Source organism: Macaca mulatta, chromosome 3 (assembly GCF_049350105.2).
Source record: "Macaca mulatta isolate MMU2019108-1 chromosome 3, T2T-MMU8v2.0, whole genome shotgun sequence".
Taxonomy (NCBI): domain Eukaryota; kingdom Metazoa; phylum Chordata; class Mammalia; order Primates; family Cercopithecidae; genus Macaca; species Macaca mulatta.
Genome location: NC_133408.1, coordinates 9,000,230 through 9,016,921, shown reverse-complemented (window position 1 = coordinate 9,016,921; position 16,692 = coordinate 9,000,230). Strand labels below are relative to the sequence as shown.

The window sequence follows — 16,692 nt, the reverse complement described above, 5'->3', positions numbered from 1 at the left end:
ACTGCATTAGTCAATTCCTTCCAATAAATATCTTAAAATATTAAAATATCCTATAGGTTCTATTTCTCTAGAGAATCCCCACTGATACACCAGGCCAGCACCCAGACACAATGCCAGGAGACACACTGAGCTCTGGGGGAGACGGGCATGAGCTCTGTATCTTTCTCTTCTGCAAAGGGGATTAGTGTCAGCCACTCCTCTCCCTCCCCCGGAACATCCTTGGGGGTGGGGGACGATGACACTTGGTGACTGGTTGACATCTGTACACTGCCAGATGCCTCAAAGCTGAGGCAGCCTCTGCAGCCAGTGTTCCTCCCCTGCCTATTTCAACCCAGCTGCCCTTTTCCTCAAAGGAGGCACGTAGGCCTGGCCTGAAGGCAGATGGGGTCCACCTTGTTCTCTTCATGAACAGCACCCGCCAAACCCACATCGCTGCGAATCCACCAGAGGACCCGGAGGATGAAGAGGATGACATGATGATCTTCACTCAGTATTCACCCACCAAAACACATCACCGATGCTTCAAGAGCTGGAACAGCATTGAAAGTTTATGACGGGAGCAATGAGAATTCTGTGAGCCCTGAGACAGGAAGCTCTTAAAGTTCCCATTGTTTCCTTGAAAGAAAATGTCCAGGCCGGGCGCAGTGGCTCACACCTGTAATCCCAGCAATCTGAGAGGCCGAGGTGGGTGGATCGAGTTCGAGACCAGCCTGGCCAACATGGTGAAACCCCGTCTGTACTAAAAATACAAAATTCAGCCAGGCATGGTGGTGCATGCCTGTAATCACAGCTATTCAGGAAGCTGAGGCAGGGGAGTCGCTTGAACCCGGTGGGTGGAGGTTGCAGTGAGCCAAGATCGTGCCACTTCCCTCCAACCTGGGTAAAAAAGAGCAAAACTCCATCTAAAAGAAAAAGAAAAGAAAAGAAAATGTCCAGTTCCCCTGAAAAAGATTTCCCAGAAAGAGACCCTCAGTGCAGCACCAGCCTTTCACTTGCCTGACAGAATAACCACCCAGGAGCTTTCCCCAGTCTGCAGCGCTGAGGGCCCTGGGGGAAATGCCTGGTGTCTTTCTTTGTTATGGGCTGAAGCCCCTGGTGTCTTTCTTACGGACTGAAGCCCCTGGTGTCTTTCTTACGGACTGAAGCCCCTGGTGTCTTTCTTACGGACTGAAGCCCCTGGTGTCTTTCTTATGGGCTGAAGCCCCTGGTGTCTTTCTTTCTTATGGACTGAAGCTCCTGGTGTCTTTCTTTCTTATGGGCTGAAGTCCCTGGTGTCTTTCTTTCTTATGGACTGAAGCTCCTGGTGTCTTTCTTTCTTATGGGCTGAAGTCCCTGGTGTCTTTCTTTCTTATGGACTGAAGCTCCTGGTGTCTTTCTTTCTTATGGGCTGAAGTCCCTGGTGTCTTTCTTTCTTACGGACTGAAGCCCCTGGTGTCTTTCTTATGGGCTGAAGCCCCTGGTGTCTTTCTTTCTTATGGGCTGAAGCCCCTGGTGTCTTTCTTATGGGCTGAAGCCCCTGGTGTCTTTCTTTCTTATGGACTGAAGCCCCTGGTGTCTTTCTTACGGACTGAAGCCCCTGGTGTCTTTCTTACGGACTGAAGCCCCTGGTGTCTTTCTTTCTTATGGGCTGAAGCCCCTGGTGTCTTTCTTTCTTATGGGCTGAAGCCCCTGGTGTCTTTCTTTCTTATGGACTGAAGCTCCTGGTGTCTTTCTTTCTTATGGGCTGAAGTCCCTGGTGTCTTTCTTATGGGCTGAAGCCCCTGGTGTCTTTCTTTCTTATGGGCTGAAGCCCCTGGTGTCTTTCTTTCTTATGGGCTGAAGCCCCTGGTGTCTTTCTTTCTTATGGACTGAAGCTCCTGGTGTCTTTCTTTCTTATGGGCTGAAGTCCCTGGTGTCTTTCTTATGGGCTGAAGCCCCTGGTGTCTTTCTTATGGGCTGAAGCCCCTGGTGTCTTTCTTTCTTATGGACTGAAGCCCCTGGTGTCTTTCTTATGGACTGAAGCCCCTGGTGTCTTTCTTACGGACTGAAGCCCCTGGTGTCTTTCTTATGGGCTGAAGCCCCTGGTGTCTTTCTTATGGGCTGAAGCCCCTGGTGTCTTTCTTTCTTATGGGCTGAAGCCCCTGGTGTCTTTCTTTCTTATGGGCTGAAGCCCCTGGTGTCTTTCTTTCTTATGGGCTGAAGCCCCTGGTGTCTTTCTTATGGACTGAAGCCCCTGGTGTCTTTCTTATGGGCTGAAGCCCCTGGTGTCTTTCTTATGGGCTGAAGCCCCTGGTGTCTTTCTTTCTTATGGACTGAAGCCCCTGGTGTCTTTCTTATGGACTGAAGCCCCTGGTGTCTTTCTTTCTTATGGACTGAAGCCCCTGGTGTCTTTCTTATGGGCTGAAGCCCCTGGTGTCTTTCTTACGGACTGAAGCCCCTGGTGTCTTTCTTTCTTATGGGCTGAAGTCCCTGGTGTCTTTCTTTCTTATGGACTGAAGCTCCTGGTGTCTTTCTTTCTTATGGGCTGAAGTCCCTGGTGTCTTTCTTTCTTACGGACTGAAGCCCCTGGTGTCTTTCTTACGGGCTGAAGTCCCTGGTGTCTTTCTTTCTTATGGACTGAAGCCCCTGGTGTCTTTCTTATGGGCTGAAGCCCCTGGTGTCTTTCTTTCTTATGGGCTGAAGCCCCTGGTGTCTTTCTTATGGACTGAAGCCCCTGGTGTCTTTCTTATGGACTGAAGCCCCTGGTGTCTTTCTTTCTTATGGACTGAAGCCCCTGGTGTCTTTCTTATGGGCTGAAGCCCCTGGTGTCTTTCTTTCTTATGGACTGAAGCCCCTGGTGTCTTTCTTTCTTATGGGCTGAAGCCCCTGGTGTCTTTCTTATGGGCTGAAGCCCCTGGTGTCTTTCTTACGGACTGAAGCCCCTGGTGTCTTTCTTATGGACTGAAGCCCCTGGTGTCTTTCTTTCTTATGGGCTGAAGCCCCTGGTGTCTTTCTTATGGACTGAAGCCCCTGGTGTCTTTCTTTCTTATGGGCTGAAGCCCCTGGTGTCTTTCTTATGGACTGAAGCCCCTGGTGTCTTTCTTTCTTATGGACTGAAGCCCCTGGTGTCTTTCTTACGGACTGAAGCCCCTGGTGTCTTTCTTTCTTATGGGCTGAAGTCCCTGGTGTCTTTCTTTCTTATGGACTGAAGCTCCTGGTGTCTTTCTTTCTTATGGGCTGAAGTCCCTGGTGTCTTTCTTTCTTACGGACTGAAGCCCCTGGTGTCTTTCTTACGGGCTGAAGTCCCTGGTGTCTTTCTTTCTTATGGACTGAAGCCCCTGGTGTCTTTCTTATGGGCTGAAGCCCCTGGTGTCTTTCTTTCTTATGGGCTGAAGCCCCTGGTGTCTTTCTTATGGACTGAAGCCCCTGGTGTCTTTCTTATGGACTGAAGCCCCTGGTGTCTTTCTTACGGACTGAAGCCCCTGGTGTCTTTCTTATGGGCTGAAGCCCCTGGTGTCTTTCTTTCTTATGGGCTGAAGCCCCTGGTGTCTTTCTTTCTTATGGGCTGAAGCCCCTGGTGTCTTTCTTTCTTATGGGCTGAAGCCCCTGGTGTCTTTCTTATGGGCTGAAGCCCCTGGTGTCTTTCTTTCTTATGGACTGAAGCCCCTGGTGTCTTTCTTATGGACTGAAGCCCCTGGTGTCTTTCTTACGGACTGAAGCCCCTGGTGTCTTTCTTATGGGCTGAAGCCCCTGGTGTCTTTCTTATGGGCTGAAGCCCCTGGTGTCTTTCTTTCTTATGGGCTGAAGCCCCTGGTGTCTTTCTTTCTTATGGGCTGAAGCCCCTGGTGTCTTTCTTATGGGCTGAAGCCCCTGGTGTCTTTCTTTCTTATGGGCTGAAGCCCCTGGTGTCTTTCTTTCTTATGGGCTGAAGCCCCTGGTGTCTTTCTTTCTTATGGACTGAAGCTCCTGGTGTCTTTCTTTCTTATGGGCTGAAGTCCCTGGTGTCTTTCTTATGGGCTGAAGCCCCTGGTGTCTTTCTTATGGGCTGAAGCCCCTGGTGTCTTTCTTATGGGCTGAAGCCCCTGGTGTCTTTCTTATGGACTGAAGCCCCTGGTGTCTTTCTTATGGACTGAAGCCCCTGGTGTCTTTCTTACGGACTGAAGCCCCTGGTGTCTTTCTTATGGACTGAAGCCCCTGGTGTCTTTGTTTCTTACGGGCTGAAGCCCCTGGTGTCTTTCTTATGGGCTGAAGCCCCTGGTGTCTTTCTTATGGGCTGAAGCCCCTGGTGTCTTTCTTTCTTATGGGCTGAAGCCCCTGGTGTCTTTCTTTCTTATGGGCTGAAGCCCCTGGTGTCTTTCTTATGGACTGAAGCCCCTGGTGTCTTTCTTATGGGCTGAAGCCCCTGGTGTCTTTCTTATGGGCTGAAGCCCCTGGTGTCTTTCTTTCTTATGGACTGAAGCCCCTGGTGTCTTTCTTTCTTATGGGCTGAAGCCCCTGGTGTCTTTCTTATGGGCTGAAGCCCCTGGTGTCTTTCTTTCTTATGGGCTGAAGCCCCTGGTGTCTTTCTTACGGACTGAAGCCCCTGGTGTCTTTCTTATGGGCTGAAGCCCCTGGTGTCTTTCTTATGGGCTGAAGCCCCTGGTGTCTTTCTTTCTTATGGGCTGAAGCCCCTGGTGTCTTTCTTACGGACTGAAGCCCCTGGTGTCTTTCTTACGGACTGAAGCCCCTGGTGTCTTTCTTATGGGCTGAAGCCCCTGGTGTCTTTCTTATGGGCTGAAGCCCCTGGTGTCTTTCTTTCTTATGGGCTGAAGCCCCTGGTGTCTTTCTTACGGACTGAAGCCCCTGGTGTCTTTCTTTCTTATGGGCTGAAGTCCCTGGTGTCTTTCTTACGGACTGAAGCCCCTGGTGTCTTTCTTATGGACTGAAGCCCCTGGTGTCTTTGTTTCTTACGGGCTGAAGCCCCTGGTGTCTTTCTTACGGACTGAAGCTCCTGGTGTCTTTCTTACGGACTGAAGCCCCTGGTGTCTTTCTTACGGACTGAAGCCCCTGGTGTCTTTCTTATGGGCTGAAGCCCCTGGTGTCTTTCTTTCTTACGGACTGAAGCCCCTTGCCTGTGCCTCAGGGTTGCCCCAAACTCCCAGCCTGCACCCTGGGGTCACAACATAGGCTGGAAAAGCAGCCCCATGCCTGGCCAGGAGGGAGAGGAGACAGCAGCTACCAAGCGGAATCACAGGCCCACGCTAAGGAAAACAGTGTTTGCACTTCTCCCACAAACGGAACGCTTATTTTATTTTAAATTCGGGAATAACACAGTGAGAACAGCAGAAACTTTCATTTCTGGAGCACTGTTCTCACCTCCTCACTCAGTCTCCCTTTGGCGACTTGCTGCATCCAGACTGGCCCCAGGCCAGACTCTCAAACAAGGGCCAGGACATGGCTCACTCTGCCTGTTGTCCATCGGAAATCATCTCAGTGCCCCTTTGTCTGAGGTGTTTCCTTCCTCTCTCTCCCCTTTCCAACATCCCCCACCTCCCTGCAGGTGAATTGCCCGTAGGTAGAAATCAGCCTCTGCAGAAGAAAAGCTTTAGAAATATGTCCCAGTCTTAGTGTCTCTGCCGTGATCACGCTGGCGTATATGGGATCATATGACTCCACCCAAAACAGAATTCATTCAGTGTTCCCAGGTTGTGTTCCACCAACTGATCTCCTGCATAAACACTGCTGCATTCTTTAGAACATGATTACCCTGCATTCTTCTGTGTTTCAGAAATATATACAGTTAATGATCAGCAGAAACACTGTATCAAATGTATAGGATTTGTGGGTAAAAAATATTTAGATGTAATCATTAACTTCTCACAACTTTGGTGCCCTGGACCCATTGCTGCATTTTCTACCCATGTCCTTCCATAACTCCTGGAAGGAATCTCTTGATGAGATCCAAGATGGGCCTGCCTTGAGCTCCACTTAAAGGACCAGTGTGGTGGCAATATTTAGCATCAGAGCCACTGCCCTTTCAGGAAGCTAGATGCACAGACGTGAACTGACTTCTCGGAGTGCAGGAGCGTTCTGGCATCTCCCATCTCCCCATCTGGCACGTCCAGCCTTGCTGTTGACATTCTCTCTAGGACACTGTGACTTGGCACCTTCATTAACACCACACTAGGAATTGACGCAACCGTTTCCAGACTTATAAACTATGACACTTATAATAAACCTTTTTAGCGTTCAAACATGTATGTAACAAAAAGGCCCCATTACAGCTTCAACCGAGTGGAAAATGCTCAGGGTGTGGAGTCAAATGCTCCTGGTTTAAATCCAAATTCTGATTCCATTTAAGTGGTGATTTGAGGTCAGATTGGAAATGCCTGGCCACAGGTTTCTTCATCCATCAAATAGGGTCGAGTGTGCTTCATCAGGGGCTGCTTGGAGGACTGAGGGGCTATTGGATATAAAAGAGCTTTGTACACAGTAAAGTGTCTGAAAATGTGAGCTGTTCTTATGACCGGATGGTAGATTATGCAACATTTAAAAGAAATAATCTGTTCTTGATCCTAAGATTTGATACTCTTTTTCCTGAATACATATAGGGTATTAGATAATAATTAAAATTAATTTTACTTTTCAAAACTACACATAATTCAATGCTTTTTGAGGGCCAGGGACAGTTCTGCATTTGGTAATACATTTTACATGACAGTCGCATGTTCATGACAAACTCAGGGAAGCTAATAATTACGGGAGACACCGGAGCGGGCTTTATGTGTAAGCTAAGAGGAGAAAATAAAACAGCAGGCATTAAGAGAAAGGACCGCAGGGATCGGAGGGTGGGGTGAGGGTGGAGGGCAGATAATGGAGATCCACTAGCAAATTCAAATGGCTTGGACATACACTGCACCGCCTGGCCACTAGCTGACACTCTCCCTTTGTGAAAACATAAGACAACATTATTTTACAGGCAATCAAACCTCAGATGAATTCCACCATATGTGGGCAAGGCTCCCCTCCCACAGAGCCCTTGTGCCTGGGAAATAGAATTGAACACATCTTCAAAGAGAGTTCTTGGTAAATATACTACTGATTTTACAAACTCCATCCTCTACACAAACCACTGGAGAACACATTTTCCCAGCGCTGCCCAACATCACCGTTCAATGGCCTTTCTTTCTTCCTTCTTTTTTTTTCTTTTGTTAGCCAGAGTCTTGCTCTGTCACCCAGGCTAGAATGCAGTGGCATGATCCCGGCTCACTGCAACCTCTGCCTCTTGGATTCAAGCGATCCTCCTGCCTCAGGCTCCCGAGTAGCTGAGACTACAGACACAGTGGCCTTGTTTTCTAAGTCAATCTTTGGAGAAGCATGACTCACTTCCACTTTGTCTTTCTAAAGGATAGGAAAATGGGAGGTCGGGGAGAGAAAGGGGCGGAAGTCTCCTTACCTTGAGCCATTCACCTGGCTAGGGTTACATTCCATTTTGATGGTGACCCTGGCTGGGGGTTGAGACAGCCAGTCCTGCTGAGGGACGCGTGGGCTCATCTTGGAAGTCTGTCCATAGTCGCTGGAGGAGGATGCGGTCATCTCCGTCTTAGCCAGGTGTGGCGTTCCGTAGGCACACTCAAACAATGACTGGTCCTCACTCACAACTGATAAGGCTTCCTGAATGCCCAAAGAAACACATAATTCAAGACACTCCAACAGACAGTCATGTTTCAAAAAGTTGTTGATTTCAGAGTCCTTTCTAACTGGGACCACATTTTAGATAGTTTTTACCGTCTCCATTTCTACCATTCAGAAGAAAAAAGTAGCTTGTTTTTCTTTCCTCCAGACAGTAAGAGTTAGAAATGCCAGCCTAGAAAAACTTATGCAGGTCTCGAAGCATCCCAGGCTTGACTGCGGCAGGGCAGCAGAATATCCACTTTAATCTCAACTTAAGGAAGTTGAATTTCAAAGGTCTTAGAAGACACCCAATTGCATGTGTCATTATTTGACAAATGCAATCTATAATTCAAGCAGACAGGGTACAGAGCGGTCATGAAGATTAAAAAAAGAAATCTGAAGGCCAACACCTAAGCATCTGGCAAAATTGCCACATTCCCGGGGATTCTGAGGAAGAGGGACTTAGAGGAAGACAGAGGGATCAATGGAGCACCAAAGGGCAACCAACCAAAGATACAAACGTTTCCACTCTAAGTTATTAGCCGAAGTAGAGTTTCAAGTGGTGATTCCATGATGGTGAACATCTGGATGATAAATGAACAAAAAAAAAAAAAAAAAAAAAAAAAAAGCTGTGAAGTATCCAGATGCTTCCAAACACCACGATGTTTAAAATATCTGGATCACTCACAAGCTCTCTTTTCCCCTTACTTTCGATTAATATCTTTGCTCTTTTGCATGATTTGGTGAGAATAAATAGCCATTTGTCATTGCTGGATCAATCATTTTTCACGGTTTTAAGTCAAACAAGTGGTTAGCCAATGGCTATGTTTATATTCTACAGCCAATGAGCAATGGCAAGTTTGGGAAATTTCAACTATTTAAATGTGCCTTCTGCTGCAATCACACAGAGCTGCTGTGATACAATCCCATTTTGGTTCTTAGACCAAAAAAAATCCATATGAATGCTCATTTTTATATTAGTCCTTTGGCATCCTCAGTGTTGACATCAACTAGCGAGAAGCAAAGGCTAGTTGGGCCACACATTTTTATTTAAAAAAAAAAAAGAAAAAAATAACTTTGGGGCCAGAGCAGGGGAAGCAGGGGAGTGTGGGCTTTGCAGACCCTTCCAGTCCAAACTTCTCATCTCCAAATGAGAAATCTGAGACCTAGAAAGGTCCAGAGCTAATCTTGAATGAGCTGGCCATCATCAACTAGGGGGTTAGTGACGGAAATGACGTGGGAATTACCACCTGCCTTCTCCTTGCCCCCACAGCCCTATGATGCCCTTTGTGACATTTTTTTTTTTCATTTGGGACATGTGTTTAAATTAGCACCCTCCTCCCCTTCTTTGAATTGGCCTTTAAATAAATAAGGTGCTTCCCATCAGTGATCTCATCCTAGAAGCAGCCCTTCTGAGAATGGAGAGCTCCCTCCCCATCCAGAAAGATCAGAATCTTTAGGAAACAATCACCCCAACCCCACATCTACTCTGTCGCTCGATCCTCCACCTGCCCCAGGACCAAGTTTTTTCCTTAGCTTCCCAAGTGCACAAACTTCTTTGCTAGACGCACTGCACTGAGGATCAGCAAGGAGAAAGAATCAGAAGAAACTTGAACCTCTGTCTCTTAAAGTGGTGGCCAGCTGTCTGTGCATATGCAAAAGTGCCGTCCTGGACTCCATTAGAACCTGTAGAATTACAGCCCTGTGACACCCTGGGAAAGACGAAGCCTGGTGTTCAAAGAGTAACGCAAAATGTACCAAAAAGTCAGCTATGCCAGACAGAGAACCAGAATCAGGCACGAGGGAAAAAAAATCATCTTGAATAGACGGCAAAATCAAACTTACCAACAATCAAAAATAATACGAGACAGTGTCACAGAGGTTGACAGTACAGAAACGGCATCCTAGATATTCGGGAACCTGAAATTCATGGCTTTCTCTTCCAGTCACAATTGAGTGGCCAACTCAAGGAGTCTAAACACATAGATGTGGGTTTCAAAGTAAAATCAGCACCATAGACTTAGCGTAGTCATGCTAATTCAGACAAAAATTAGACCTTCTTAAAAAAATTTTTTTTTATTTATTTTTATTTTTTTTTTTTGAGACGGAGTCTCGCTCTGTCGCCCAGGCTGGAGTGCAGTGACCAGATCTCAGCTCACGGCAAGCTCCGCCTCCCGCTCTGTCGCCCAGGCTGGAGTGCAGTGACCAGATCTCAGCTCACGGCAAGCTCCGCCTCCCGGGTTCCCGTCATTCTCCTGCCTCAGCCTCCCGAGTAGCTGGGACCACAGGAGCCGCCACCTCGCCCGGCTAATTTTTTGTGTTTTTAGTAGAGACGGGGTTTCGCCGTGTTAGCCAGGATGGTCTCGATCTCCTGACCTTGTGATCCGCCCGTCTCGGCCTCCCAAAGTGCTGGGATTACAGGCTTGAGCCACCGCGCCCGGCCAAAAAATTTTTGCAAAACAGATACTCCCTTCCCATGGTGGCACTGGTTAGTGTGTTTTACAGGCTCAGAACAGGAAACAGAGCTGATGGCTGCTGCCTCTCTCCTTCCTGGGCCTGAGCCTCGACCAAGGCTCGCAGGGGAATAACACACTATGTAATGTTAGCTTTGGCTCACCCATGATGAGAAACATGAACGAATGTGTGATTTATATCAGAAATTGGCAAAAACAGGTTATATATATAAGAAACAGGCTACATTTAAAATTACAAACTAAAAAGAAAACAGCTGCAACAACAACAAACAAGCAATAACTTTAAAGTATTAGTATCTCTCCAAGATAAAGTAAGATACTCTTGCAAACAAAGTCAACAGCCACATAATGTAGCGTAAGATTGAATAAGAAAAAAAACCCCAAAATATTAGAACTCAAATGAAGCTTAAGTGTGTGTTTGTAGGGGAAGGAATCCATTCTCACATCTGGCAAAGCATTATTTCAGCACATGGTTTTCTAAAGAAAGAAATCAAAGTTAATTGAGATCGATTAGGAAGGAAAAAACCCTTAGAAATGCTAGAGACACGGGAAGCATGCCTTCTTTCTTTGCATCTTAAAATTCTTCTCACAGTTAACATTGCACAGAAATGAGAAAGGGAATATAATTCAGAATATTGCAAGCAAACCCTCAGTTGCTTTTGCTCATTAGAAGGGAAAAACTTTGAAAATAAGGAAGCTTCAGGATAAACATTTCAAAAGGGGTGAAATACTGTCCACATTTTGAAAAGACACAGCAACCCAAACTATGCCCCCAAATGATTCTCACTCAACAAAGGCTGTGGAACACCTAGAATGAAGTACAGCTCAGGATAAGGAAACAAATGAATAAAGAAAGCCTCTCTCAGACCCACATTCGGGGAGTAAGAAGCAGCTGAGGGGAGTTTTCACAGACCCACTTCCACAAGAGAGGTCACTAACGTTAAGTGCTATTCTTCGAAAGCAAACCAAGCCACAGCCCCGCCACATCTTTGTCCTCCCATTTGACTTGGCTGTTGGCAGGTTTCATCATCCCTTTGGTTAAAGCTTGAATGGACACAGGCTGCTGCATAGGACCCTCCCTGCCTGGCGGCCCTGTGACTTCAAAGGGGAGACAGGATCTAGCCCAGTAGGATTAAAACCAGAAAGAGTGCTGAACGCAGGCTGCTAACCAGGACCACATGAGTTCTTTAACTCCAGCTCTAGGAGAGACTTCCTGGCCTTGACTGACATGTCCCTCCTTCCCTGCAGCCTGGCTCCTCCTCTTTATAGCTAGGAGATCTCACCTACCTACTTACCTGCCTGCCTACCTGCCGGTGGGGGTAGGCTGCTGCCTTAGTTAGCATGTATAGATTGTTATTGCAGAAACTCTGGCCAGCCACAGCGCTTGGGATCTGCTTTGGTGGCTTTGTAACAGAGAATATTTTAAACATCAAAATCTGGCAGATATGTGGCATAATAATAATTTCATATGCCTACTTCTATGTTACCATAAAAAGACCTGAGCTTTAGATTGGTGTTTGCCAATGTGTGGGGTGTTTTTTTTTCTGTAGCTCCAGGAAAGCTGGGATATTCCCATCAGGCAAATGGCAGGCTACCAAGGCCATTTTTAAAGAACTTATGAGAAACACATAACTCTAAGCAAATTACCCCCAAACAAAAGGTACTGCTGTGTTAGTACTATAGTGTTTATTATTTCATTTCAATACAGAATATACCAATAACATATGAGGACCATTCCTTTGGATTTTGGTCATGGGATAAGTTCCAGAAATGAGGGGAGGTCCCACCAGGTTGCATTTCATATTATAACTCTAAAATATGCATTTATTTTCAAGTAACTAGAGTACAAAAAAGGATCCAAAATACTTAGATTAAAACACTAAAAAAGAAAGCTAACAAAGTTGAAAGCACACTGACATTTTCAGCAAAATATTTCAGGAATCCTGAGGCCTTTCTATAACAGATGAATATTTTGCAAGATGCATATTTCTCAACCAAAGTATTAGAAAATAAGGGCCCAAATTGATTCTAATTTGTGATCCCTATAGCTCATAAAAATATTACATTGTTAATACACAGAATCCATCGTACTTAAACTCTTGAAAATCTGGAAGTGGTAAAGTGTTGAAACTGAGAAAATCTTAAAGAATGGTCAACTGAAGTTCACATCTGGAGTAAACAAAGGCATTCAGGGAAATGGTCCTTTCATGGTTTTCAAAAATTAGGAAGATGGCCAGAATTAGACCTCCAGAGAATTGGATTATCAAATCCATCTTCAATGTTTTCAAGTCTTATATGTGATAATTATTTTATAATTATGAAAAACAAATGCAACAACTAAGTGGAATAAGAATTTTATGATCATGATCATGCTTAAAAAAAAAAAAATCTTGGGTGGGGCATGGTGGCTCACTGCTATAATCCAAGCACTTTGAGAGGCCAAGGTGGGTGGATCACGAGGTCAGGAGACTGAGACCATCCTGGCTAACATGGTGAAACCCTGTCTCTACTAAAAATACAAAAAAAAAAAAAAAAAAATTAGCTGGGCGTGGTGGCGGGTGCCTGTAGTCCCAGCTACTCGGGAGGGTGAGGCAGGAGAATTGCTTGAACCGTAGAAGTGGAGGCTGCAGTGAGCCGGGATCACGCCACTGCACTCCAGGCAGGGTGACAGGGTGAGACTCCGTCTCAAAAATAAATAAATAAATAAAATAAAAAATAAAACAATCTGAAAGAAGTCCTTGCTGCTATCACAATACAGTGTGGAGATCATTCATTTAGGAAGCCAATATCATCTTAAATCAATAGCCTGCTTTTTCTGTCAGTTTTAATCTCATTTCAATCCAATACAAAACCCTTCCTTAAATTTCTCTTGCATATCAACAAGCAGAATTTGGTACATCACTTAACTCCCTATACTGCCATGTATAAGATATCTTTTAACCACTTTCATAAATAGCTTACCCACCAAATAAACCAGGTTACCTTGTTAAGCACTTTGCATGCAATATCCTCTTAAATTCAATTTTGTCGATTATAAGATACACCACTTTTCACATTTTATCAACTCTGAAATACGAAAATGAAAGGCCTACCCTAGGTATTAGGCAGCATTTCTTCTTCTCTGATGGCAGATAAAATAATGGGACATTTTATAACCAATGATGTCTTACATTTTACGAAAAATGATCATTTAATCCTTACAACTGTCCTATAAGGTCAGCTGTGATTCTTGCCCACCCATCAGAAAGTGGGATTATAGAAGTAACATCAACAGTGAGGACGAGGTAGAAACAGCGTTTGTATCTCTGAATGGAATCATTCCCCAAGGTTGTACACTGGCCACTACCTGGGTGTTACTGGAAGGAAGAAGTTGGATTAAGAAAAGTCACATGGTGGAGTGTTTTGGTGCCTGCTCTTGCCATGAGAGATGGAAACATCTAGATAGAGACAGAGAGAGAAAGGCTGGTAGAGGGAAGAGACAGAAGAAGGATGAAGGGATAAATGTCCAGAATCCCTGGATCTAGGATGGAACAAAGGATCTGGACAGTAAATGGAGAGTGTTGGAAATCAGTAAGGACTTCTCTAGGTATACCACTCTCTTCTGCGAGCCTAGAGATGTGTAGCAATGGACACCGCATACAGTTAATTATTTCTTTTGCAATGGTTTAAATCAACAACCCTGTTCTTTTCTTTGATGAATCAGATTATTCAGACACAAAGACATGACCAGGTGTTGGGATGTGTTCATTGCAGGTGGATACCTGCCTTCTCTTAATGAGTACTATGCAGGAAAACGATAGGTAGGAGAACCATTTATAAATATGCTGGAGCCTGTGCCACTTTGGGTGGCCTTTAATGGATGTCTGCAGATCTAAGGATATTGGACAACTATTTATTAGGCTGTCGCAGGCTCTATTGTTTATAGTTTCTCTTTAAGGCAGCACACATACAGTAGATGCTTCTAAAAGGTCTAGTATCTAATTGTATTTGCAGGAGGAAAAAGCAACACAAACAAAATAGGCAATGCGCTTAGAAAAAGCTCTGCTCTCCCACCATAAGCCCGACGAAGATACGCCAGTGCTTCAGGAGGCTTTATTCTAAATGTGTGCACTTTTGCCATTCTGATGCCACCAGTATCTCATTAAGAAAGAATCTTCATCTGACCAGTGTGTCTTTTATTTACAACACAGAAAAAAGCCAAACGTGGGAAGCGAAAGAAGCTTCGCCAAACTGGGGGTGATCAGTTTTGCCCCTTCTTGATATGATTTTCTTTTTTTCTTAATTCTTCAGAGAAGGAAGCATTAACATCTTATATTAAATGCAGTATCTAGCTTTGTGTTCACGTTTTTCTAATTTAACACATTGCTATTTTAGTCCTTCAAAAATATAAAAAATTCTTGGATTAACCTCAAAGGAAACATGTATGTAGGCAAATGAAGTCCTTCTAAAGAGAGTATTTCTCCAATATGGTATCACTTCAGTGTCAAACAATTTCAACACTCACAACACTAGTTCAGTGCTAAGAAAATGAGACCCAGAACTAGTGTCCAGATACATTTGCACATACATATATACAAACACACACACATGCATACATATGTACACATATACATGTGTGCGTGCATGCAAATACATACATACACAAATACATATATACATACACACACATATACAGATATGTATATGCATATATAAGTGTAAGCATATATGCTAATAGATGTCTATACAAATATATGCATATATACAATACATAATGTATATACAAATACATCATACATATGTATACATATTACTAAATACATATTAAGATAATAAGGAGAGATGAAAATCTTTATCCTTATTATCTTTACTAATAGAACGCTTTAGAGGACTTTCAGACATTTTTTATCTTTAATCATATCCACTAGGGCAAATGTTGCCTAAAAGATACAGAGAATCTGGCTTCTTCCCGTTTCACCTCTGCTCCTTCCTCTCTTATCCTACACGGTGCTTTCCCCTACGCTACGCTCAGCACATCCCTTCAGAACAGACTTAGCTGGGGATCCATCCCCTCCATGCCCTTCAGCCGATTTTCCCTGCTCTGGACTCACTGGGTTTCTCAGGGCTCTGAGAAGGCCTGGCTGGTACCAGCAATTCTTTTTGCCCACAGACTTCTTCCCTCGCCTTGCCTTTATTAAAATATAAGCATTTTCAAGGCTGGCTCCTCTGTATGTCTGCTCCTAGAAATAAGATAATTTCTTAACCTCAGATGTTTGTTGGTGTTCATAATAGCCCTAGGACTAAGTTATCAGGTGATATTACAGCCCCATCATAATGCTATAAATGGGGTCCACAAACTTCTATTACATCCAAATGAAGAGACATGTTTTTGTGAGATGAATGGGTTGTGTAGCCAATGGCCAGGAGTTCCAGGGAGTCTGGGAAATAATTGCCATTGGCAATATGTCTGCAGTCATACTACCAAAGAGGACATTATTGCCGAGTTTCACCTTAAATCCGCATAGGCTTAAATAGAGACTTCTTAGAGCTAAGCAACCTATGAACAGAATAAGACTTACTGGAAAATGAACATTTGCAAAAGAAGGAGGGAGCATTCGATCTGGAAATCAGAAACTCTAGAAATATTGTGAAAGATTGAAGTATTGTAGAAAAATGTTAAAGAAAGAATAGTTATGCCCACATAATGAAAACTAGATTTAAATGAGCCTTGGGAGATTAAGAATTTCAACCAACGTAATTTTAAAACAACCCTTTGTTTTCTCAGTGCCATGCAGAATAAACCCTGAATGCATTTGAAAGGATAATGAACTGGGACTCTTCGCCCTGGCAAATGTCATTTAACTGTTTAACAAACAATGTGCCTGTGATGTTAATAGCTTCTTATTTTCTTCTTTAAAGAATCGCTTTTTCGGCTGGGCGCAGTGGCTCACTCACTCCAGTAATCCAAGCATTTTGGCAGGCCAAGGCAGGTGGATCACCTGAGGTCAGAAGTTGAGAGCAGACTGGCTAACATGATGAAACCCTGTCTCTACTAAAAATACAAAAAGTTAGCTGGGTGTGGTGGTGCACATCTGCAATCTCAGCTACTCAGGCGGCTGAGGCAAGAGAATCGCTTGAACCTGGGACGGGGAGGTTGCAGTGAGCTGACATCGCGCCATGGCACTCCAGCCTGGGCAACAAAACTCCATCTCAAAAAAAAAAAGAAGAAGAATCACTTTTTCTTCCCAGTAGGCTTCTTTCCTTCTTTGGAGATGAGCAAAAAGTATAAAAACATCTGTGGAAACCTCCTGTTTGTATGTTTTACATGGGTACAAAAAATGCACTCGCTATTCGTTAGGGCTGGTTCTACTCTTGACACTCAAAACTTTTTATTTCTCTAATCACTGTCATCATATATTACTCACGAATATTCATCAAAACCCTTTTCTTTCTTTTTTATCTAGTTTTAAATAATTCATTTGAGATAAAAAGAACTTTTTCTTTCCTTTTTTTTAATCACTCAGTGGAGGATGAACATGAAGCTATACCAATGGGTAGGAGACCGTCTGGTAGAGCACGGGAGCCAGGGATGGGGATCTGAAGATGGAAGATGTGAGTTTCAAACTGG

General features: G+C 44.4%; 1 protein-coding gene across 9 annotated transcripts in view; it reads right to left on the bottom strand.

The window, feature by feature from the left end:
• ERG (ETS transcription factor ERG) overlaps positions 1-16,692 on the bottom strand; it is a 284,991-nt gene that overhangs the window by 60,927 nt on the left and 207,372 nt on the right. For all 9 annotated transcript variants that reach the window (XM_028845324.2, XM_028845325.2, XM_028845326.2 and 6 more), the window contains one exon: positions 7,394-7,611. In XM_028845324.2, coding sequence (XP_028701157.1) covers positions 7,394-7,611 — 218 coding nt within the window. The remainder of the gene's footprint in view (positions 1-7,393; positions 7,612-16,692) is intronic.